At 42.6% G+C, this 25,246-nt stretch overlaps 1 protein-coding gene across 2 annotated transcripts in view; it reads right to left on the bottom strand.

The window, feature by feature from the left end:
* Positions 1 to 25,246, bottom strand: part of LOC106612540 (alpha-2-macroglobulin) — a 41,318-nt gene that overhangs the window by 4,002 nt on the left and 12,070 nt on the right. The window contains exons 15-34 of one of the 2 annotated variants that reach the window (XM_045724496.1): positions 20,467 to 20,616; positions 19,715 to 19,951; positions 19,347 to 19,443; positions 19,122 to 19,275; positions 18,706 to 18,931; positions 18,413 to 18,539; positions 17,759 to 17,880; positions 17,241 to 17,292; positions 17,028 to 17,111; positions 16,598 to 16,774; positions 16,074 to 16,155; positions 15,625 to 15,781; positions 13,360 to 13,434; positions 8,856 to 9,021; positions 8,583 to 8,779; positions 8,067 to 8,282; positions 7,739 to 7,857; positions 7,189 to 7,279; positions 6,904 to 6,972; positions 6,585 to 6,690 (exon numbers count right to left, since the gene is read on the bottom strand). In XM_045724496.1, the coding sequence (XP_045580452.1) occupies positions 6,585 to 6,690; positions 6,904 to 6,972; positions 7,189 to 7,279; positions 7,739 to 7,857; positions 8,067 to 8,282; positions 8,583 to 8,779; positions 8,856 to 9,021; positions 13,360 to 13,434; positions 15,625 to 15,781; positions 16,074 to 16,155; positions 16,598 to 16,774; positions 17,028 to 17,111; positions 17,241 to 17,292; positions 17,759 to 17,880; positions 18,413 to 18,539; positions 18,706 to 18,931; positions 19,122 to 19,275; positions 19,347 to 19,443; positions 19,715 to 19,951; positions 20,467 to 20,616 (2,704 nt within the window). The remainder of the gene's footprint in view (positions 1 to 6,584; positions 6,691 to 6,903; positions 6,973 to 7,188; positions 7,280 to 7,738; positions 7,858 to 8,066; positions 8,283 to 8,582; positions 8,780 to 8,855; positions 9,022 to 13,359; positions 13,435 to 15,624; positions 15,782 to 16,073; positions 16,156 to 16,597; positions 16,775 to 17,027; positions 17,112 to 17,240; positions 17,293 to 17,758; positions 17,881 to 18,412; positions 18,540 to 18,705; positions 18,932 to 19,121; positions 19,276 to 19,346; positions 19,444 to 19,714; positions 19,952 to 20,466; positions 20,617 to 25,246) is intronic. The other variant, XM_045724497.1, reaches the window with a different exon arrangement.

Genomic DNA, 25,246 nt, shown 5'->3' with positions numbered 1-25,246 from the left:
GAAAGGAAGACCCAGAGTTACCTCTGCTGCAGAGGATAAGTTTATTAGAGTTACCAGCCTCAGATTGCAGCCCAAATAAATGCTTCACAGAGTTCAAGTAACAGACACATCTCAACATCAACTGTTCAGAGGAGACTGCTTGAGTGAGGCCTTCATAGTCAAATTGCTGCAAATAAACCACTACTAAAGGACACCAATAAGAAGATACTTGCTTGGGCCAAGAAACACAAGCAAAGGCCATTAGATTGGTGGAAATCTGTCCTTTGGTCTGATGAGTCCAAATTAGATTTTTGGTTCCAACTGCTGTGTCTTTGTGAGATGCAGAATAGGTGAACTGATGATCTCCGCATGTGTGGTTCTCACTGTGAAGCATGGAGGAAGAGATGTGATGGTGTGGGGGTGCTTTGCTGGTGACACTGTTGGTGATTTATTTAGAATTCTTGGCACACTTAACCAGCATGGCTACCACAGCATTCTGCAGTGATACGCCATCCCATATAGTTTGTGCTTAGTGGGACTATCATTTGTTTTTCAACATGAATGACCCAACACACCTCCAGGCTGTATAAGGGCTATTTGACCAAGAAGGAGAGTGATGGAGTGCTGCATCAGATGACCTGGCCTCCACAATCACCCAACCTCAACCCAATTAAAATGGTTTGGACCGCAGAGTGAAGGAAAAGCAGCCAACATGTGCTCAGCATATGTGGGAACTCCTTCAAGACTGTTGGAAAAGCATTCCAGGTGAAGCTGGTTGAGAGAATACCAAGACTGTGCAAAGCTGTCATCAAGGCAAAGGGTGGATACTTTGAAGAATCTAAAATATATTTTGATTTGTTTAACAATTTTTTGGTTACTACTATGACTCCATATGTGTTATTTCATAGTTTTATATGTCTTCACTATTATTCTACACTGAAGAAAATAGTAAAAATAAAGAAAAAACCCTTGAATGAGTAGGTGTGTCCACACTTTTGACTGGTACTGTATCCCAGACAGGTATGGCAGTGCCACCAAACACTGAGCAAATATATAAATACAAGATGCAACAATTTCAAAGATTTGACTGAGTTACAGTTCATATACGGAAATCAGTAAATTCAAATAAATTAATTAGGCCCTAATCTATGGATTTCACATGACTGGGCAGGGGTGCAACCATGGGTGGGGCTTGGAGGGCATAGGCCCACCCAATTGGCAGCCAGGCCCACCCACTGGGGAGCCAGGCCCAGCCATTTATATTTTTGTTTAGTATAAATATTTCAGAGAGAAAGGGGTGGTTTGGAAACTGGTTAATAGAAACTGGTAGTCTCTCATTAATAGACAAAAAAAAGCAACATCCAAACTCAATTCATGGTGATCTTCTATTAAAATTATTTTGACACTTTCTTTCAAAAGGACTAATATATGTAGGACTAATATACCCTATGGGCAGTGGAGGTTCAGGGAAGGTGGGGCAGACCTATGAGATCAATATCATGTCAAATGTATTCACAAACGTAAATCACCAATCCACAAATGTCAATCACCTTTCCACAAATGTAAATCGCTATCCGCAAATGCAATTCACTTTCCACAAATGCAATTCACTATCCACAAACAAACACCTTTTGATTTGTAAATCAATATATTGCATTAGAATTTTTTTAGAACTGCAGATCATTTCCAAGGGTCTTAAGTAAAATGACTGCCGTGAAGACAAAAAGTTCAGGCATAGAAAGCGATTTGTAGTCATAGAAAAAAAAGTTGATCCCATTGATGCTGTTGACTTGGATCACTGGTTGCTGTGGAAAAGGAGGCGAGTGTAACCGGTGTGAAATGGCTAGCTAGTTAGCGGTGCACGCTAATAGCGTTTCAATCGGAGACGTCACTCGCTCTGAGACCTTGAAGTTGTTTCCCTTGCTCTGCAAGGGCTGCGGCTTTTGTGGAGCGATGGGTAGCGATGCTTCGAGGGTGACTATTGTCGATGTGTGCAGAGGGTCCCTGGTTCAAACCAGGTTGGGGCGAGAAGAGGGACAGAAGCAATACTGTTACAAAGTCTGATCCCATATCCTACACCTCCCCTTTGCATGCCTCTCCTGGAGAAACATTTAGAGGCTTCAGGAATACCTATGTCTCCTTAATGCTCATCGTCTGTGCAACATGAGACAGCGAATGGATTATAATCACTTACAATGTATGACATATCCTTCACATTTAGTGGTGCTATCACACTGGCCAGTTAATTCAACTATTTGGGTGATGAACGGGTGTACACTGTAATAGCGTTGCAAATATAGAGTAATCTAGGGTTTCGATTATTTACGTTGGACATTCTGTGATTACACATATGGTTAACATATTATGGTTACCATAGTATAATTTCTGCAGCCTTGAAAGGCAGGCATCAACACGGCCGAACGAGACTGCCAGCGATTTATAGAAATCGCTTTCTATGGGTACAAACGTTTTTCTACACGTTTGAACTTTGTCTTTTTCTTGTCGTCAAATACCTGCCAAAAGTCAGTTGACCTAAGTGCTTCCAAATATGGAGTTGCAGGTTTGCCATATCTGTCATGTTTACGCATATGTGCAAATTTTTATGGCAGTCATTTTACTTAAGGCCCTTGGAAATGAACTGCAGATCTGCAGTAATAAAAAAAAAAATGCAATATATCGATTTACAAATACAAATCAAAAGGTGTTTGTTTGTGGATAGTGAATTGCATTTGTGGATAGCAATTTACATTTGTGGAAAGTGATTTATATTTGTGAATACATTTGGCATGATATTGATCCCATACAGACCCCACCTGTTTTTTTTGTGCGTGTTTTGCCATTAATACATGTCACATATCAGTTTGAAAACAATGTACATTTTTTTTAATCAATGAGGTATACAAACATGGTCTCTTTTTTTCTTTCTTGAGTAATGCAGGTGTTTCAGACTAGCTCAGTGCTTTCTGTGGTGGTGGGGCAGCCAGTGGAAATACAGAGCGTAGGGGTTGGTAATGTTCTCCAATTACGCCGTGATTGGCTGTGTTCTGTCACTCATGGGGACACTATGTCACTGCGAAATGTACGGGTAGAGCTCGAAAATTCAAGCCCCTTGGATGCTGCAATAGAGTTGCATTAGAAGTGCCTATCCAAGAAGGCTCAAGGTCATTGGACAGAGACAAAATGACGTCAAATCACGTTATATCTACCGTAGCTTTAATTGGACTGATCATGTCAACATCGTACTTTCAGAATCTTAGCTAGCAAGCTAGCAGTCATCATCATGAATCAAGTCAACAATCTACTGGCAAATCCTTTTCCATCATTGTCATATGAAGAGAAATTATAACGAGAAATGATAGATAAAACACTGATGCTCATCGGCCATAAATATTACACAAGTTGGAAAATCGCAAATTCAACAATAAGTGGTTTGGAAGGAATCAGTGTCTAACTGCAAGCTTTGCAAAGCAATCACTAGCCTGCTATTCAGTGGAGTGGATGTGTGGTCCAAGTCTGGATTTAAGGGTCAACATTGGCCGTTCAACATTGGCCATGCTTTCAATCGAGCATCACTTCTGCTGCGCTCAAGACAACTGGGAACTTTGAAGAAAAAAAACAAGCTCAGACTGGGAAAATACATTTTGAACGGTCATCCAACTCAGAATTCCAGGTTGTAACTCAGGCCTCTTTCTAGAGCTCTTCAGTTTCCTGAAGATCACAGACATCATGATTGGATTTTTTTTTTTTTCCCCCAGTTGTCTTGAAAGCCCTTCATCAATAAGTGCATCGATGACGTCGTCCCCACAGTGACCGTACGTACACACCCCAACCAGAAGCCATGGATCACAGGGAACATCCGCACTGAGCTAAAGGGTAGAGTTTCCAACCTGGACGCCTATAAGAAATCCTGCTATGCCCTCCGACAAACCATCAAACACGCAATGCATCAATATAGGACTAAGATTGAATCTACTTCACCGGCTCCGACGCTCATCCGATGTGGATGGGCATGCAAATTATTGCAGACTACAAAGGGAAGCCCAGGCGTGAGCTGCCCAGTGGCACGAGCCTACAGACGAGCTAAATGACTTCAATGCGCGCTTCGAGGCAAGCAACAAAGAAGCATGCATGAGAGCACCAGCTGTTCGGCTACGGAGAGCGTAATCCCAGTCGTCCCGATGTGAGTAAGACCTTGAAACAGGTCCACATTCACAAGGCCACAGGACCAGACGGATTACCAGAATGTGTACTCCTAGCCTGCGCTGACCAACTTGCAAGTGTCTTCACTGACATGTTCAACCTGCCCCTGACCAAGTCTGTAATAACAAAATGTTTCAAGCAGACCACCATAGTCCCTGTGCCAAGGAACACCAAGGTAACCTTCCTAAATGACTACCGATCCGTACCACTCACGTCCGTAGCCAAGAAGTGCTTTGAAAGGCTGGTCATGGCTCATATCAACATCCCAGAAACCCTAGACCCACTTCAATTTGCATAACGCCACAATCTCTAATGCACTCTGCCCACCTGGACAAAAGGAACACCTACGTGAGAATACTATTCATTGGCTACAGTTCAGCATTCAACACCATAGTGTCCTCAAAGCTCATCACTAAGCTAAGGACCCTGGGACTAAACACCTCCCTCTGCAACTGGATCCTGGACTTCCAGATGGGCCGCCCCCAGGTAGTCAGGGTAGGTAATAACATCTGCCACGCTGATCCTCAACACGGGGGCCACTCAGGTGTGTGTGCTTAGTCCCCTCCTGTACTCCCTGTTCACCCATGACTGCGTGGCCAAGCACAACTCCAACATTAAGTTTGCTGGTGACACAACAGTGGTAAGCTTATAGAGAGGTCAGAGACCTGGCACTGTGGTGCCAGGACAACCTCTTCCTCAACATGGTCAAGACAAAGGAGATGATCGTGGACTACAGGAAAAGGAGGGCCGAGCACGCCCCCATTGTCATCGACGGGGCTGTAGTGGAGCAGGTTGAGAGCGTGAAGTTCCTTGGTGTCCACATCACCAACAAACTATCATGGTCCAAACACACCAAGACATGAAGAGGGCATGACATCGCATATTCCCCCTCAGGAGACTGAAAAGATTTGGCATTGGTCTTCAGATCCTCAAAGGGGGGGGGGGGGGGTCATGTTTCGGATATACATGACTCGACTTTCACCTCTCCCGATCCCGTTGGGAAGTTGCAGCGATAAGAAAAGATTGCAATTGGATATCATGAAATTGGGGAGCAAAAGGGGGTTACATTTTTTTTTTGTGTGTTCTTTTGCCCATCTTAATCTTTTATTTTTATTGGCCAGTCTGAGATATGGCTTTTTCTTTGCAACTCTGCCTAGAAGGTCAGCATCCCAGAGTTGCCTCTTCACTGTTGACATTTGATACTGGTGTTTTGAGGGTACTATTTAATGAAGTTGCCAGTTGAGGACTTATGAGGCGTCTGTTTCTCAAACTAGAGACTCTAATGTACTTGTCCTTGTGCTCAGTTGTGCATCGGGGCCTCCCACTCTCCTTTCTATTCTGGTTAAAGCCAGTTTGTGCGGTTCTGTGAAGGGAGTAGTACACAGCGTTGTATGAGATCTTCAGTTTCTTGGCAATTTTTCGCATGAAATAGCCCTCATTTCTCAGAACAAGAATAGACTGACGAGTTTCAGAAGAAAGGCATTTGTTTCTGGCCATTTTGAGCCTGTAATCGAACCCACAACTGCTGATGCTCCAGATACTCAACTAGTCTGAAGAAGGACAGTTTTATTGCTTCTTTAATCAGAACAACCGTTTTCAGCTGTAAGGTCTACACCTGTTGTATTCGGCGCATGTGAAAAATAAAATGTGATTTGAAAGCCATAGAATGCCAGAATTTGATGACAAAGTTTGATGACAACATTTCCCCACGATGGCCCGCCGCACCACCTTCCTGCTCAAGTGAGCACAGCACAACAAGGTAAGTCTAAAGATGTATTGTATGCTGCTGCATAAATGATGTAATATGCCAGGGAGATACATATACTGTAGCTAAGAAAGTCATACTAAGTGTATGTTTTGTAGTAAGCTGTTAGTAGCCCATGTGCCTCACCCTAATAATTTGGTCCTTTTCCCCCTCATAATTCAGGCTAATGTTCTGACTTGGTGGTGAACATGTAGCCTATAGGCTGTTTAGAGAAATGTAATCATTGAATATTGTAAGAGCTTTCATTGTTTGCTTATATGCCCCTTTTACTTATCCTACGGTTCTGACTTGGTGTACAGGGAGAATACTGTCAGAACGCCCATGTCTGAATTATGCCGTTGTACATTTCAAAAGTGCTGAACAAATAGTTTTATTGACTACGTCCGTCCTAGCTCGCTCATTAATGTCTTAATCGACATTATGTATTGCCTCTTATCTGCTCGTCGTCCCCTTATGCCATAGTTTCTACATCTCAAATGTCAGTAGAAACCACATTTGTTTAAGCAAGTCAGCCATATGAGCCAAGTATTTTTTCATTTAAAGGCAGTAAAAGTAGGCTGAATTAACTTTTTCACTAACAGACAAGGCTTTCTGTGCATGAGATGACATGTTTGCTGTCTGTGTTAGATGGAATTCTTACTTGTCTGGTAGTAGTCATACACTTTCACCACAGCTGGTTTCAGATTCCTCACAGGCACATCCTCCTCTATGGCCAGGCTGTACGTCTTCGTTTCCTTCTGCTTGAGCTGTCAGAAAAGGAATAATACAGTTGACATTGCAGTTCAATGTTATAGATTCACATAGTGTTACTGTATAAAACAGCCACTACAGTCTTACTTTGATGTTACTGTTCAAGTTAAATCCAGTGTGTAGATGCAAATGAGACCACATCCAACTAGGTTCTGTAACCGATAAAGACAGACCCGTTTAGATGCTACATTCATTATTCATGTTCCTACCCCATCTAGGTAGATGATGACATGTCCTTCCTCCAGGTCAACTCGTTTGACAGTGGGGTCATTTTTCAACTGGAAGAACAGAACACAGGATAAGATAGTGTCATAGACACTACAACTGATACGTTCAAAGGACAACTACTGGCATTGACAAAACGATAATAATTACAATTAGAACAGACGCCATAATTTTTTTATACATTAATCCTCAAGGGGATTATACTTAGTGACAGGAGTGTTCCTCAAACTGGTAAAACTCCTGGCCCTGAGGTTCTCTTATTGACTCACAGGCCTGAGGGAGGACTTGTCCAGGACAAAGCCGGAGAGAAGCTTGACATTGATGATCACCATGTTGGTCTCCTCTCGCCGACCATTGTACCTGCCAGTCACACAGAGTCAGATGAAGGATGGATATTATCTTAAAAAGGTGCAAATATGCAGAAATCGCTCCGCCATTTCCTAAAATTCTACTAGTTAGCTTAATTTAAGATTGTGACAAAACAAGCAAGAAAATCATCATACCATCTAAACCGCTTTGAAATCTTTTCAGTAACCAAACATATTTTATATTATGCTGCTCAAAACTAAAAGTAAAAGACGCAAAAACGATACTTAAGAATGGGAAGCATAAAAATAGCGCACATAGAATAGATCTAACACTTCTTAGACTTGCTGTCAATGAGGATGACAGATCTATATCTCATATTTCCACATGAATTTGGTCAGGTCGCCCAAAAAGTTACATAGTGCAGCTTTAAAGATACTTTTAAAATGCACACTGGTGGTGCAGTCATTTTTTTCAGCTGCTATTTCAAGGGTAAAAGGAATACCACTGTACCTGACATCCACAGACACTATCAGAGATTTCTTGGTGCCGTCACATTTCCCAAGCGTCTGTGTTGAGATGTTGAAAGCAGAGAAGTCAGGAGGAGGGGGAATATTGTAGTGCATGGCGATCTGAAAAGACAGACGATACTATTGAGATGCATGAAATCAAAACATACACATTTCAATGTACAGTAGCACACATGCATTTCCATTAATGCTAAAATTCTATGGTTGAAACGTTAGTTTTGTGCAACAGTGTGCTCTACTGAACACAAACCAGATACTCAGTACATGCAGTACTGAGAGGCAGCAAAGGGGAAAAACGACTGGAGCCTGACCTGCACAAAGACGCAGCTCTTGCCCTGTGCCTTGATGTTGTAGTCCCCAGGGACCTCCCTCAGCTGCTCCTCCTGATAGAGCAGCCTGTTGTTCTGATTCACAGTAAACTCCATCTTCAGGCCTCCGGCCGAGCTCACACTGACTGTACTGGCGCCCTCTGGACTGAAGGTGGCAGCACCGTACTTGGCCAGGGCCTGCAGTGCTACCACTGTGTCCTGGTGACAGGGGGGGAAGAGAAAAGTACTGTTGCAAAAACAAATCCGGGTCGACTATAGTTTGGGTATGGATGGAGAGAATCAACATCATAAAGCAATACATATGAAGATTGTAAAATGAAGCACAACAATTCAAGGAAATCCATGTGTTATGAAATGATTGTAAGGCTTTAATACAATGTCCAATTTACTACATTTCATATACAAATAAGGATTTGGTGTGATCCATGTACTAACAGTAGGAGCGATTGGCAGATGAGTTGCTAGAGTGAATGAATGTCTACCAGACCAATAAAGTACCTGTGTTGAGGCAAAGCCTCCGTAGGGGTTCTGCTGCTGGGCCAGCCAGCGGACAATGCCAGTGGAGTAGTCCAGCCCAAAGCCTGGCATGGTGGGACCGGAAAGCAGCGCCAGCAGCACATAGGATGTCATCTCCACCTCCAGAGAGTCCGTCTTTGTCCCAGAAGCCTCTGCTCTCTCCCAGTGACGATTGCCACCTGTGGTAATTGTCAGTTTCCCAGCAGTCAGACAGAACGGTAGAGACAGACATTTTCACCGAGAGACAAGACATACCTGAGGTAGCAGCTATCTTGTCCAGGTGGGTGATGAGCTTGGCCCTCATGTCCTGGTTTTGCGCCAGGGTGAAGGTGTAGGACAGCAGGGCCATGGTGTAGGTGTTGTCCAGCTGGTCAGACACTGCTGCCTTCAGACACACCAGACTCTTCTCCACCATGGGGTCCTGACACACCCACATACAACAGGATTGTGTTTATTATGCACCAAACAGAGGAACACTGATTGAAACTGGGAGGGAATACCTGGACCAATAAGAAACATGCACTTTTTAAGTTGCAAAATGTTCATGGGTTTTCCATTGCACTCCCTAATGAATACAACCCAGACCTTTTATCAGGTTTTTAATACGGGTATGAGTACCGAATAACATTAGCAATATAAAGAAATTAACTAGTGTATATACTGTGTACAGTGACAGAGCTTGAGAGGATCTGCAGAGAAGAATTGGACAAAATCCCTAATATATCCTGTTAGGGCTAGGGGGCAGTATTGACACGGCTGGATAAAAAACGTACCCGATTTAATCTGGTTACTACTCCTGCCCAGTAAATAGAATATGCATATAATTATTGGCTTTGGATAGAAAACACCCTAAAGTTTCTAAAACTGTTTGAATGGTGTCTGTGAGTATAACAGAACTCATATGGTAGGCAAAAACCTGAGAAGATTTCATGCAGGAAGTGGCCTGTCTGATGAGGTGTTGTTCTTCTTGCCTCTGTTTATTGAAGACTGAGGATCTCTGCTATAACGTGACACTTCCTACGGCTCCCATGGGCTCTCAGAAGGCGGCAAAAAGCTGAATCGTGGCTTTGCAGGCTCTGGTTGAAAAAAAGTAGCGCGTTTGGGTAGTGGCTGGTTACAGTACTGTGAGACTCAGGCGCGTGCCCGCGTCGACCGAATGCTTTGTTTTCTTTCCTCTGTTTACCTAAACGCAGATTCCCGGTCGGAATATTATCGCTTTTTTACGTGAAAAATGGCATAAAAATTGATTTTAAACAGCGGTTGACATGTTTCGAAGTACGGCAATGGAATATTTAGAAATCTTTTGTCACGAAATGCGTCGTGCTCGTGACCCTTATTTACACTTCGGATACTGTCTTGAACGCACAAACAAAACGCCGCTATTTGGATATAACAATGGATTATTTTGAACCAAACCAACATTTGTTATTGAAGTAGAAGTCCTGGGAGTGCATTCTGACGAAGAACACCAAAGGTAATCAAACTTTTGTAATAGTAAATCGGAGTTTGGTCAGGGCTAAACTTGGTGGGTGTCTAAATAGCTAGCCGTGATGGCTGGGCTATCTACTCAGAATATTGCAAAATGTGCTTTCACCGAAAAGCTATTTTAAAATCGGACACCTCGATTGCACAAAGGAGTTCTGTATCTATAATTCTTAAAATAATTGTTATGTTTTTTGTGAACGTTTATCGTGAGTAATTTAGTAAATTCACCGGAGGTTTGCGGGGGGTATGCTAGTTCTGAACGTCACATGCTAATGTAAAAAGCTGGTTTTTGATATAAATATGAACTTGATTGAACAAAACATGCATGTATTGTATAACATAATGTCCTAGGTGTGTCATCTGATGAAGATCAAAGGTTAGTGCTGCATTTAGCTGTCTTCTGGGTTTTTGAGACATTATATGCTAGCTTGAAAAATGGGTGTCTGATTATTTCTGGCTGGGTACTCTGCTGACGTAATCTAATGTTTTGCTTTCGTTGTAAAGCCTTTTTGAAATCGGACAGTGTGGTTAGATTAACAAGAGTCTTGTCTTTAAAATGGTGTAAAATAGTCATATGTTTGAGAAATTAAAGTAATAGCATTTCTAAGGTATTTGAAAATCGCGCCACGGGATTACACTGGCTGTTGCGTAGGTGGGACGATTACGTCCCGCCTAGCCCAGAGAGGTTAAACACTGCTCAAAAAAATAAAGGGAACACTTAAACAACACAATGTAACTCCAAGTCAATCACACTTCTGTGAAATCAAACTGTCCACTTAGGAAGCAACACTGATTGACAATAAATTTCACATGCTGTTGTGCAAATGGAATAGACAACAGGTGGAAATTATAGGCAATTAGCAAGACACCCCCAATAAAGGAGTGGTTCTGCAGGTGGGGACCACAGACCACTTCTCAGTTCCTATGCTTCCTGGCTGATGTTTTGGTCACTTTTGAATGCTGGCGGTGCTTTCACTCTAGTGGTAGCATGAGACGGAGTCTACAACCCACACAAGTGGCTCAGGTAGTGCAGCTCATCCAGGATGGCACATCAATGCGAGCTGTGGCAAGAAGGTTTGCTGTGTCTGTCAGCGTAGTGTCCAGAGCATGGAGGCGCTACCAGGAGACAGGCCAGTACATCAGAAGACGTGGAGGAAGCCGTAGGAGGGCAACAACCCAGCAGCAGGACCGCTACCTCCGCCTTTGTGCAAGGAGGAGCAGGAGGAGCACTGCCAGAGCACTGCAAAATGACCTCCAGCAGGCCACAAATGTGCATGTGTCTGCTCAAACGGTCAGAAACAGACTCCATGAGGGTGGTATGAGGGCCCGACGTCCACAGGTGGGGGTTGTGCTTACAGCCCAACACCGTGCAGGACGTTTGGCATTTGCGAAAGAACACCAAGATTGGCAAATTCGCCACTGGCACCCTGTGCTCTTCACAGATGAAAGCAGGTTCACACTGAGCACGTGACAGACGTGACAGAGTCTGGAGACGCCGTGGAGAACGCTCTGCTGCCTGCAACATCCTCCAGCATGACCGGTTTGGCGGTGGGTCAGTCATGGTGTGGGGTGGCATTTCTTTGGGGGGCCGCACAGCCCTCCATGTGCTCGCCAGAGGTAGCCTGACTGCCATTAGGTACCGAGATGAGATCCTCAGACCCCTTGTGAGACCATATGCTGGTGCGGTTGGCCCTGGGTTCCTCCTAATGCAAGACAATGCTAGACCTCATGTGGCTGGAGTGTGTCAGCAGTTCCTGCAAGAGGAAGGCATTGATGCTAAATAAATTGGATTTCCATTGATTATTTTTGTGTGATTTTGTTGTCAGCACATCAACTATGTAAAGAAAAAAGTATTTAATAAGATTATTTCATTAATTCAGATCTAAGATGTGTTATTTTAGTTTTCCCTTTATTTTTTTGAGCAGTGAATAAAATAATATATTAAGGATTTTCTCCCATTCTTCTCTGCAGATCCTCTCAAGCTCTGTCAGCTTGGATGGGGAGCGTTGCTGCACAGCTATTTTCAGGCCTCTCCAGAGGAAAAACAGTCTGAGGTCCTGAGCGCTCTGGAGCAGGTTTTCATCAAGGACCTCTGTACTCTGTTCCGTTCATCTTTGCCTTGATCCTGACTAGTCTCCCAGTCCCTGCTACTGAAAAACACCCCCAAAACATGATGCTGCCATCACCATGCGTCACCGTAGGGTTGTTGCCAGGTTTCCTCCCGACATGACACTTGGCATTCAGGCAAAAGAGTTCAATCTTGGTTTCATCAGATCAGCGAATCTTGTTTCTCATGGTCTGGGAGTCTTTAGGTGCCTTTTGGCAAACCTCAAGTGGGCTGTTATCTGCCTTTTACTGAGGAATGGCTTCTGTCTGGCACTCTACCATAAAGGCCTGATTGGTGGAGAGCTGCAGAGATGGTTGTCCTTCTGGAAGGTTCTCCCATCTCCAGAGAGGAACTCCAGAACTCTGTCAGACTGACTGTAAGGTTCTTGGTCACCTCTGACCAAGGCCCTTCTCCCCCGATTTCTCAGTTTGGCTAGGCGGTCAGCTCTAGGAAGAGTCTTGGTGGTTACAAACTTTTTCCATTTAAGAATGATTGCGGCCACTGTTCTGGGGACCTTCAATGCTGCAGAAATGTGTTTGTACCCTTCCCCAGATCTGTGCCTCGACACAATCTGTCTCGGAGCTCAACGGACAATTCCTTCAACCTCATGGCTTGGTTTTTGCTCTGGCATGCACTGTCAACTGTGGGACCTTATATATACACACACACGCGCCTTTCCAAATCAAGTCCAATCAATTGAATTTACTACAAGTGGACTCCAATCAAGTTGTATAAACACCTCAAGGATGATCAACGGAAACAGGATGCACCTGAGCTCAATTTCAAGCCTTATTGCAGAAGATCTGAATACTTACGTAAATAAGGAATCTGTTTTTATTTAATACATTTGCAAACATTTCTAAAAACCTGTTTCGCTTTGTCATTATGGTGCATTGTGTGTAGATCGCTGAGGATTAAAAATTTTTTAGAATAAGGCTGTAATCTAACAAAATATGGAAAAAGTCAAGGGGTCTGAATAGTTTCCCAGAAGGAACTGTATATTGGGATGTTGTTTATTAGAATACATGGCAAGTGAGGCGTTCTGTGGGTGATATCGTCTTGGGTGATATCGTCTGTGGGTGATATTTTAAAATCACCAAATGTGGCCTTCTTGTTTATCAATAAGATTTTAAAAATACTTGGATATGGAAAGAGGTGATAACTCACAGAAGTGTTGCCATCCAGCTCCAGCAGTGCAGCGGTGATGTAGGCAGTGAGCGACACTTCATCCCCGACCCCTCCCTATGACAACAAAGGATGCCAGTAAACGTCATCCAACATCATACAGTACTCCAAGGTGTTACAGAGTTTCAAAGTCACACTGATATCAGGTAAAAACATTGCAGTGTTTAAAACAACATTCACATGATAATGGTGCACAAAGATAAAGAACAGGGGGGAAATAACTAAGAGTACTGTTTAGGAGATGCATAAAAGCTGTCGGGAGGTGGTGTGTTCTCAGGACCAGCAAAAACATGCTTGGGAGTCTTGTTGTGCTCAGTATGTGCTCCTTCGGGGCACACGTGGGGTCCTAAGGTCCTCCTGAACAGTACATTTTCCTACAAGTCAGTGCAATATGAAGTATGTAAAGTACAGTCGTGGCCAAAAGTTTTGAGAACGACACAAATATTAATTTTCAGTCTGCTACCTCAGTTTGTATGATGGCAATTTGCATATACTCCAGAATGTTATGAAGCGAGATCAGATGAATTGCAAAGTCCCTCTTTGCCATGCAAATGAACTGAATCCCCAAAAACATTTCCACTGCATTTCAACCCTGCCACAAAAGGACCAGCTGACATCATGTCAGTGATTCTCTCGTTAACACAGGTGTGAATGTTGATGAGGGCAAGGCTGGAGATTACTCTGTCATGCTGATTGAGTTCGAATAACAGACTGGAAGCTTCCAAAGGAGGGTGGTGCTTGGAATCATTGTTCTTCCTCTGTCAACCATGGTTACCTGCAAGGAAACACGTGCCGTCATCATTGCTTTGCACAAAAAGGGCTTCACAGGCAAGGATATTGCTGCCAGTAAGATTGCACCTAAATCATCCATTTATCGGATCATCAATAACTTCAAGGAGAGCGGTTCAATTGTTGTGAAGAAGGCTTCAGGGCACCCAAGAAAGTCCAGCAAGCGCCAGGACCGTCTCCTAAAGTTGATTCAGCTGCGGGATCGGGGCATCACCAGTACAGAGCTTGCTCAGGAATGGCAGCAGGCAGGTGTGAGTGCATCTGCACGCACAGTGAGGCGAAGATTTTTGTAGGATTGCCTGGTGTCAAGAAAGGCAGCAAAGAAGCCACTTCTCTCCAGGAAAAACATCAGGGACAGACTGATATTCTTCAAAAGGTACAGGGATTGACTGTTTGGGGCATCCGGAAAAAGCTTGTCTGGAGAAGGTGAGCGCTACCGTCAGTCCTGTGTCATGCCAACAGTAAAGCATCCTGAGACCATTCATGTGTGGGGTTGCTTCTCAGCCAAGGGAGTGGGCTCACTCACAATTTGCCTAAGAACACAGCCATGAATAAAGAATGGTACCAACACATCCAGGAACAGTTTGGTGACGATCAATGCCTTTTCCAGCATGATGGAGCACCTTGCCATAATGCAAAAGTGGCTCAGGGAACAAAACATTGATATTTTGGGTCCATGGCCAGGAAACTCCCCAGACCTTAATCTCACAGAGAACTTCTGGTCAACCCTCAAGAGGTGGGTGGACAAACAAAAACCCACAAATTGAGCATGGTGTTTGCAACGCCAGGGTTGTGGGTTCGATTCCCACGGGGGGCCAGCACAGAAAAAAAAGAAAAATGTATGAAATTGTATGAAATGTATGCATTCACTACTGTAAGTCGCTCTGGATAAGAGCGTCTGCTAAATGACTAAAATGTAAATGTAAATGTAAATTCTGACCAACTCCAAGCATTGGTTATGCAAGAATGGGCTGCCATCAGTCAGGATGTGGCCCAGAAGTTAATTGACAGCATGCCAGGACAGATTGCAGAGGTCTCGAAAAAGAAGGGTCAACACTGCAAATATTGACTCTGCATCAACTTCATGTAATTGTCAATAAAAGCCTTTGACACTTATGAAATGCTTGTAATTATACTTCAGTATTCCATAGTAACATCTGACAAAAATATCTAAAGACACTGAAGCAGCAGACTTTGTGAAAATTATTATTTGTGTCATTCTCAAAAATGTTGACCACGACTCTACTCATATTTGATGTTAGACTATGTATTATTATCAAGTCTATTGTTTGTTAGTTATCTAGGATTTTATGCAGACTCCACCATTGCACTCTAAATAGAACGGGAAACTTGCACCAGAACCTCCTGCTGAATCTCTGCCCTAAACGTTACCTTTTCACATTTGGTGGCAGCAGTATAATACTCCTCTTATTACCCACTGAGCTCTGACTCCTTTACCTTCATGCCGTTATGGAAGAGTTTCCCCACTGACGCGATGCAGCCATCCGTCTGCTGGTGACTGGCCAACCAGGCCTTGGCCTGGGCAATGTGGGCGGGGTCCACAAAGATGTAAGGCTTGGCCCCTCCAAAGGACTTCAGCACAAAGGAGGTGAGCCTGAGAGGACACAGGTCAGATGTCACTGGAGTTACACAGACTAGATGTGGTGAGCCTTGCCTAAACTATGGATCATAGACTCTAGATAACAGTAGCCATACTGTATGTGCTGAAGCCAACTATATTTGCCATAGCACATACTAGTATGGATTTGAGACCATCACATTCCTACCTTGATTACATACTGCAACCCCCTTTAAGCTAATGTCATTTTCATGACTTAAAAAAAAGGTAAATTGAGGAATAATCTAAGAGAAGGCATTATGACTGTGTGGACTTCAATTGAACGGACCACGTGTTTCCAGACTCATCGCTCTTCCCAAAGGCACTGTAGGAGCCATCGTCATGCTTGTAGTTGAGCTCCCTCTGGTAGCCTGCAACACAAATGGCCAAATGAATAAAAACTCTCCTTCTAGGGACTTGTACTGTATGTGGAAGGTGACGTTAACTGGTTCAGCACCAAATATATACAACAGGTTGTTGCTAGTCCGAGGAGAGATTAACACAGGATCAGACAGCACAAACTGTCAGACAGTGTTGATCTTTGCAGAGTCCTGTTCAATCACAGCTCATTATTTAAAAAGTACAAGGCTTACTGCAAATTCTCTTGTCATATCCCACTCTATGCATTAAGTTAAGCAATAGTCTTCAGAATAGATAGCGGTCTATTTCACCAGGGTTATGTCCAGTAGGGAGAATAACATATTTACTGAGTAAAACGGGGAGTGCAGGCTGTAACTAAACATGTCTGATAATAATTGCTTGATTTTCATTGCAACATGTTGTGCCTTACTGAACTGGACCCAGCTCACTCACCACTGTCTAGGAAGCCTGTGGCCCTGGTCTGGATCTCCATGGTGAGCTGCCTGGTGCTTTGCAGGTAGTTGAGGATGTAGATATTGGGAGCAAACAGCACCATGTTCTGCTCTCCACAGCCATAGGGCATCTGCAACAGGCTGTCCAGGTTCTTCATGGCCCGACCCATCAGGTCGCCTGGTGAAAGAGACCAACCATTGAGACAATCAAACATAGGTCTCTAGTCAATGGCAGTGTATATGCGACCGGCAGATCCCGGTTTCTTACCCTAACCCTAAAATGAACCTTCGCTTATCCCGATCATAGATCTGCAGGTTGAATATCCACTTCCTTCGTCATGAATAGAGGGATGAAAAATCATCTGCACCAAAAACGTATATATATATATATATATACACATTCATATATTCATTCATTCATTCATTCTCACCCAGTACTGAGAGGGACGCCTTGGCAGAGCCCTCCACAAACACCTCAGGCAGCTTCAGAGAGATGTCCTTCTCCACCGGGCCCTCTGGTGACGCGAGACAGAAACCAGAGAGTGACTTGATAACCAATTAAAAAGTATCTGTCATCTAAACCAAAACAAATGCACTTCAACTTAATTATGAGAAAGTATGACTGATAGACGTCAGTAGATTACCTGCAGGGCAGAGCAGAGCATTGTGGCTGACCGTCTCCTGGGTTCCCTCGGCCTGATAGAGGGAAAGTGAAACAGCACCAAAATACATTTTTAAAAAACAGTAATGACGACAACTCAAGTTAATTCTACCATAGAATTTATATGGTAACCACTTAAAGGTACATTTCACTCCAAAATCAAACATTTAAAACCTGAAACGTAGACCAATGTTAAGATAAGTCTACATCCCAGACCATCTGTTGTGTAGGTCCAGCTATACAGCTTAATCTAAAATGAATGTAAAAGATATGCACCAAGTAATTCTTTATTAAAAATATATATACACACGCTTTCAATTTATTAGGCATGGGCTGGAGTCTCAAGCCCAAATGCAGTTAAACACCAAACCATGTTGGTCTCCTCTCATCAAAATATAAATTCTACTGTATTCACCCTTGACCTAGTGTTACTGAAAACCCAGATCTCTAATTAAATGTGGGAGAAAAACAGTGGACTTGCTATACAGGACAGACACTCACCTCTACCAGCAGTGTTTGCACAACGGTGTCAATGCGTCCTTTCTCTGGCACCGTGGCCACCTCGTTGCCGCAGAGGTCCTCAGTTTTCAACGCCTCGGCGCTCACTTTCACACTCACCTCCCCTATAGTTCAGTCCAGGGAAACATTAACATTCTAGTCTAGACCAGTCACCCATCAGCTTGCTCCCTTTTACCCACTCCACCTCCAGCCTCTCAGTCACTCATGTACCCTGGCTCAACTGTTCCCTCCTTTGTGCCATCCCTCGTTTCCCCTCTCCTCCTTGGTCCCTCCCTCCATTTCTCTGATAGGGGTTATCAGTGGCTGAGGTAGATCTTTGAGCATGTCATATTCGAGGAATTTGTGCATCAGATAAATCATTTCATTTATGGAAATTTCAGTCTAATGAGAGCTGTGTGAAGTCAACAACCCTGTCTTAATGCACTGCTTCCAAATCACTCCCTACCCTTCACTATTTGCATATTTGAAAGGTGTGGATGGGTATAAGCAGTGTAGTGGAGCTTCTACCATATTTCTAACACCTTACAGATCTGCAAGCAGCGAAGGGTTAGGGGGCAAGGGCCTAGGTGTAGGGAGTAAATGTGGAGTCTACTGCAAGAGCCTTGTGAGAGATTGACAGAGTACTGCATGGCTCACCTAAAGCAGTTGGGGTGAGGATCCACTTGAAGGTCCTGCTCTCTTCAGCACACAGACACAGGGTGTACTGGCAGCCTTCACATGGCCTGGCTGTGAACTGGTTCGACTCAGCTAGAGTCACCTTCACCTAGGAGAAACACATGGGTCAATCGCAAGTCTATACTAGATTCCATGCGTTTCTCTCTTCTCTCGTACTTAAAACGTCAGAGCGTCTGTAGGTTGTCTACAGGGACTATCCAAATGAAGTGGGACTGGAGAGGTAAAGAAAGAGACAACACTGGGGGGGGACTTACCATGATACACTTGGAGAGGTAGTTGAACACTGTGGCCTTGAGTGTGAACACCTCCCCCCGGATGACAGAGTAGGGCAGCGTCAGGCTCACAAAGAAGGGTTGGAAGGCAGTGAGGCCAGTGTTGGGAGCCAGGCCAAAACCCACTGGGGAAGTACAGAACGCCCCTGCAGCCCACTTAGTGATGGTGTCTGGGACAGTCTTGTCAACATTCACTTTTCCTGTATGCCTGGAGGTGGTGAAAGGGGTGCAATAAAAACAAAATGTATATTAACATTAGAACACATAACATGGTCATTTCAATAAATAAACCTACCCCTTGGACAAAAACGTTCTTGTAGTTTCAGTATAACCCTATTACAAGGCAGTGTCAGCTAAGCACCCCATGAAAAGGGATGTGCGTCTGTCACAATGCTTACCCCACAGGAACCAGGTCCCAGATCCAGGTCTCAGGGAAGTACGTGCGGACGGTCTCTTTAGGCCCGTCGGAGGCTCTAGCGGCTGAGGTCTCTGGCATCATGTTGGCCATTGACACTGGAGCATCAAATTCTTCTAGTGATTTAAATTGGATAGCTGTAAATACAAACTAATCCTTTATTATTAGGTTAAGACTAGAAAGGTTCACACATTAGAATATATCATACCCTCTTCTACCATACTGTCATATTCCATTGAAAAGGGTATAATACAGTTGTAAGGTTTTTTCACGTCAGAGTTGGTCAGGATCTTGATTCCAACTTCCTAAAATGAAAAGTACATAAAATTATAAAACAGTGGTAAAACAGTAAAGTACATATTATACCTGGATTTCAGTTTTGCTAAATTATGTGGGTATTGGTTTAAAAACCCATTTTTTTATATAGATACTGTGTATACGTCTTCAGACTGCATTCCATTTTAATTAATTTAGTGTCTACTTTCTTACTTAAATAAATATAAAGTATTTAATTATACATTTTCCATATTTCAAACAGACAAAAACAATAACATTAAACGTATTTGATTATCTTACTTTAAAGATGTTGTAAACATCGTTTTTGTCATTGTTGGGGCCAAACCAGAATGAGCGTTTTTTCCTGTCAGGTACGGTTGGTGCTTCTAACTCCTCGGCCAGTTTAGGGACAGGTGAAGGGGGTACTTCCATCTCCGCTTTAATGATTGGAGGAAATGGTCGGCATGGGTAGGGGTCAAAGTCTTCTACTCTGTATGAATATCCAGACAACTTCTGAACAGGCAGCTGACTGAAGACCTGCGGAGAGAGAAGTAATATACCTCTAGTAATACTGACTTTATAATCCGCAGCATCTTGACACGGTCAGAGTGTGGTCGGTGCATGGTCAGAGCGTGGTCGGTGCATGGTCAGAGCGTGGTCGGTGCATGGTCAGAGTGTGGTCAGAGGTTACAGGGTCAGTACATAGTTAGGACAAGGTCAGTGCATAGGATAACACCTGGGTTAAATACATATGGCAAATACTTGATCTGTACTCGATTTAGCTTGAGTGGTACAAGACAACCAACAAAATAGTCCCACAAGTTAAAACTTCTAAACTTTAAGTATCAGACAGTGGTTAATACATGGTTAGAGGAAGCTGAAAGTGAGCCAAATCCCATCTTGAAAAACATGGGTGCACAAAAATAATGCCAAAGGAGATGTGATCATGGTTAGGCTTCAGCTTAGTGTGGTGAGTCAATGGCCCTGGTCAAAAGTAGTGCACTACATAGGGTATAGGGAGCCATTTGGGACGCGGCCCATGGAGAACGTACAGAGTCCAGGCTGAGCTCCTGTTCAGGCTGCAGCAGCAGCACACTCTGGTCGATGGCCCTGAGAGAACACAGAGACCCTGGGTGGGCCTGGAGGCTCAGAGAGGTCTTCTCCCCTGGCAACTCCTGGAGGGACGAGAACTTCAGGGACACCTGGAGAGGAGAAAAGTGGGAGACATCACAGAATATGTTTAAACATATCTACAGTGCCTTCAGAAAGTATTCATACCCCTTGACTTAATCCACATTTTGTTGTGTTACAGCCTGAATTCAAAATTGATTAAATATGTATTTTTTTCCCTCACCCATCCACACAACCCCATAATGACAAAGTGAAAACACATTTTTAGAAAATGATCGCAAATGTATTTAAAATGAAATACAGAAATCTAATTTACATAAGTATTTTTCCCCCAAGTTAATACTTTGTATAAGCACCTTTGGTGGCGATTACAGCTGTGAGTCTTTTTGAGTTTTGCGCACCTAGGGCTGTGGCAGTCACAAAATGTTGTCAGCCAGTGATTGTCAAGCAAATAACAAACATTTAGCATCACCTGGCTTCCACACATAGCCTACATCCATTTTAAAAAGTCTAATAAATCCATGTAATATATCCTACACCTTCACAATAAACCCATTATTTATTTTAGGCAGGTCTAAAGAAGCATGATATGAAGAAAATGTAGTCTATTTCAGAAGAACAGAACAGCATACTCTGAGTTGTCCTCATGTTAGGTCCTGATGTGGCTATGAGTTACACTAGTTAATTAGCAGACATGATTTGCTTATAATTCCATGGCATTATTTGATATTATTTTATAGTATGAACAATACAATTAAACAAAGCTGAATAAAATATAGATTTGAGGGAGTGCGCATGTGGCTATTCTGTGGTGAGCGGTGAACAAAGAAACAGGTACTCCTATATGCTTAATTTAGAGTTATTAATTTAACTTTAGTTGTTCTACAACCGGTGGGCTATATGTTTTGATTTTTAATACATTGTAAGGCTGCATGATGACTAATGATGATTTGAAAAGTAGTTTGAAAGGCCTAAGCTCTGCATTATTTATCACGCAGGCTGTACACACTCCAATAGCCTCTCATTCACAATTTGACAAGCACTTGATAATGCTTCGCATTTTACGGCGGCATCCCCTTTGTGGCTGTAATGCACCCTAAAAAAAATCCATGCCTTTTGCGGCCCGGAGTGCTGCATTGTGCCCTTCGACTGCGCCTCTCACTCACATGGCTCGACGTCACGTGATCAGGTCTTTCTCACAGGCTACAAGTGAAGACAGACACATCGGGGACGCAACTGCGCTCATCCTTATCCAATTCCGAGGTGCATATTGAAGATAATGGAAGAACTGTCCACATTTACTTTTTGTCAGCCAACAAGATGAGTAGGCCTAACGAACAGCAAAAGCACTAACTTAGGTCAATCTTCTATCCCCTATAGTACAAAAGTCAACCTATTCTATTCTGTGCAATAAATAAATATTCCAAACATAGTCTGGGAAAGTTGTGGGGTGCAATAAATTCCTAATTAATACAACCACTAGCATAAAAAAAAAAAATGTTTCACGCATTGTGGCTAACGCAACAAATCAGAACGTTCAGCTTAAAATGTTGATAAACTATTAGGCTCTCTCTTCAAATTATAAGCGCAGCAAAGTGCACATGGCAGTAGGCTATAAGCGCGAATGTTCCACTAGCGGGAAAACACCATTATCAAAATTGACCGCAAATGAGATTATGCATGTAATGCTTTTATTAAAAAGGTGCATTTTTATAGTTAACATTTTCTTCCCCAAACTCACACGCTGCTTATGTATACCAGTTAGGCTCTAAACCCTTTGTAAAGCGAATTAAAGTACTTAATTTTAAGAAGTTATTTGGCCACTTTAGTTGTGATACAAACCTTATCAAAACATATAGGCCTATGGACTAGGCTACATGAGGTGTGCGACTGATTCCAAAAAGTCGCAAAAAAAGGCAGTTATTATGCTGGGCATCATTCACAAGTGATAATATATAATTCACAATTGATGGGCTAATATTGTCACCCATCAGACTATTCTTGATTTAATCTTGACTTTACATACTAAATAATGTGTGTAAGAAATTTGTTTGGATTTAGAAAGGTACATGATAATGGTGGTTCAGTCTCGAAACAGGGGCAGCAGGAAAAGAAAAATGTAATCTATGCACTTAACCTGTTATGGCTAGGGGGCAGTATTTTCACGGCCGGATAAAAAAACGTACCCGATTTAATCTGATTATTACTCCTGCCCAGAAACTAGAATATGCATATAATTATTAGCTTTGGATAGAAAACACTCCAAAGTTTCTAAAACTGTTTGAATGGTGTCTGAGTATAACAGAACTCATTTGGCAGGCCAAAACCTGAGAAGATTCCTTACAGGAAGTGCCCCGTCTGACCATTTCTTGCCCTTCTTGATTATCTCTATCCATTACAGGGGATCTCTACTGTTACGTGACACTTCCTACGGCTCCCATGGGCTCTCAGAAGGCGGCAAAAAGCTGAATCGTGGCTTTGCAGGCTCTGGCTGAAAAAAAGTAGCGCGTTTGGATAGTGGCTGGTCACAGTACTGTGAGACTCAGGCTCGTGCACGAGGGGATCCCATGCTTTTATTTTCTCTCTCTTTGTACGTATACACGCTTTCCCGGTCGGAATATTATCGTTTTTTTACGAGAAAAATGGCATAAAAATTGATTTTAAACAGCGGTTGACATGCTTCGAAGTACGGCAATGGAATATTTAGAAATCTTTTGTCACGAAATGCGTCGTGCTCGTGACCCTTATTTACACTTCGGATACTGTCTTGAACGCACAAACAAAACGCCGCTATTTGGATATAACAATGGATTATTTTGAACCAAACCAACATTTGTTATTGAAGTAGAAGTCCTGGGAGTGCATTCTGACGAAGAACACCAAAGGTAATCAAACTTTTGTAATAGTAAATCGGAGTTTGGTCAGGGCTAAACTTGGTGGGTGTCTAAATAGCTAGCCGTGATGGCTGGGCTATCTACTCAGAATATTGCAAAATGTGCTTTCACCGAAAAGCTATTTTAAAATCGGACACCTCGATTGCACAAAGGAGTTCTGTATCTATAATTCTTAAAATAATTGTTATGTTTTTTGTGAACGTTTATCGTGAGTAATTTAGTAAATTCACCGGAGGTTTGCGGGGGGTATGCTAGTTCTGAACGTCACATGCTAATGTAAAAAGCTGGTTTTTGATATAAATATGAACTTGATTGAACAAAACATGCATGTATTGTATAACAATGTCCTAGGTGTGTCATCTGATGAAGATCATCAAAGGTTAGTGCTGCATTTAGCTGTGGTTTTGTTTTTTGTGACATTATATGCTAGCTTGAAAAATGGGTGTCTGATTATTTCTGTCTGGGTACTCTGCTGACATAATCTAATGTTTTGCTTTCGTTGTAAAGCCTTTTTGAAATCGGACAGTGTGGTTAGATTAATGAGAGTCTTGTCTTTAAAATGGTGTAAAATAGTCATATGTTTGAGAAATTGAAGTTTTTGTATTTTTGAGGAATTTGTCATTCGCGCCACGCCTATCATTGGATATTGGAGCAGGTGTTCCGCTAGCGGAACGTCTAGATGTAAGAGGTTAAATAGCAAATGGAGGACACTTTTCCCGTGGTTCATTTCCATGACAGCTGGGTAGGCTATACTCCTGTTCTAAAGATAAACAATGTGCTTAATATTAGGAAAGTTGAGAAATAAATATAGTAGGCCTAGTCTATAGAAAGCTGATGGAATCCTCCTCTTTTTAGTAGAGGAAATCACTGTTGTTTTCTCGTGCAATTGCACAGCCTATAGAAATGTTTTGCAACGAGCTCATGGGCTCTCATTAAGTGTTTGATTAGATTTGCAACACATTTGCATTGATGTCAGAGTGATTAGAGGGACAATAGAGTGCCGCGTACCAGGCAGTTAGCAAGTTTGGTAGGCTACTAATGACCATCAGCAGCATCAGAACTTGGAGAAGCCTAATTAACGTGACTAAATGGTCACGTGGAATTTGACTGCCTTCATGACCGATGGAGCGTCGGTAATACGGTCACCGCAACAGCCCAATACACAGCTGAATTGTACAATATTTGCCCATTAATCTTTTTTAAATTCTTCAAGCTCTGTCAAGTTGATTGTTGATCATTGCTAGACAGCCATTTTCAAGTCTTGCCAAAGATTTTCAAGCCGATTTAAGTCAAAACAGTAACATTCATAGCTGAATTTGAAAAGGCTTTAGATAAAGTATGACTGGAATTTATATTTAAATGCCTGGAATATTTCCATTTTGGAGAATCTCATAAAATGGGTTTAAAGTTATGTATAATAACCCTAGGTGTACAACTGTAAATAATGTCTACTTCTCAGAAAGTATTAAACTGTCAAGAGAAGTAAAACAAGGTAGTCCACAATCGGCATATCTATTAATTATGGCCATCGAAATGTAAGCTATTAAAATCAGATCCAATAATCAAGGGTTTAGAAATCAAGGTGTCATTGTACAGTTGAAGTCGGAAGTTTACATGCACTTAGGTTGCAGTCATTAAAACTCGTTTTTCAACCACTCCAAAAATGTCTTGTTAACAAACTATAGTTTTGGCAAGTCGGTTAGGACATCTACTTTGTGCATGACAAGTAATTTTTCCAACAATTGTTTACATACAGTGAATTAGAAGTGAAATAATCTGTATCACAATTCCAGTGGGTCAGAAGTTT

This window comes from Salmo salar, chromosome ssa09 (genome assembly GCF_905237065.1).
Source record: "Salmo salar chromosome ssa09, Ssal_v3.1, whole genome shotgun sequence".
Lineage (NCBI taxonomy): Eukaryota > Metazoa > Chordata > Actinopteri > Salmoniformes > Salmonidae > Salmo > Salmo salar.
The sequence above is the reverse complement of the archived record's forward strand: the minus strand, read 5'-3'. Positions and strand labels throughout refer to the sequence as shown.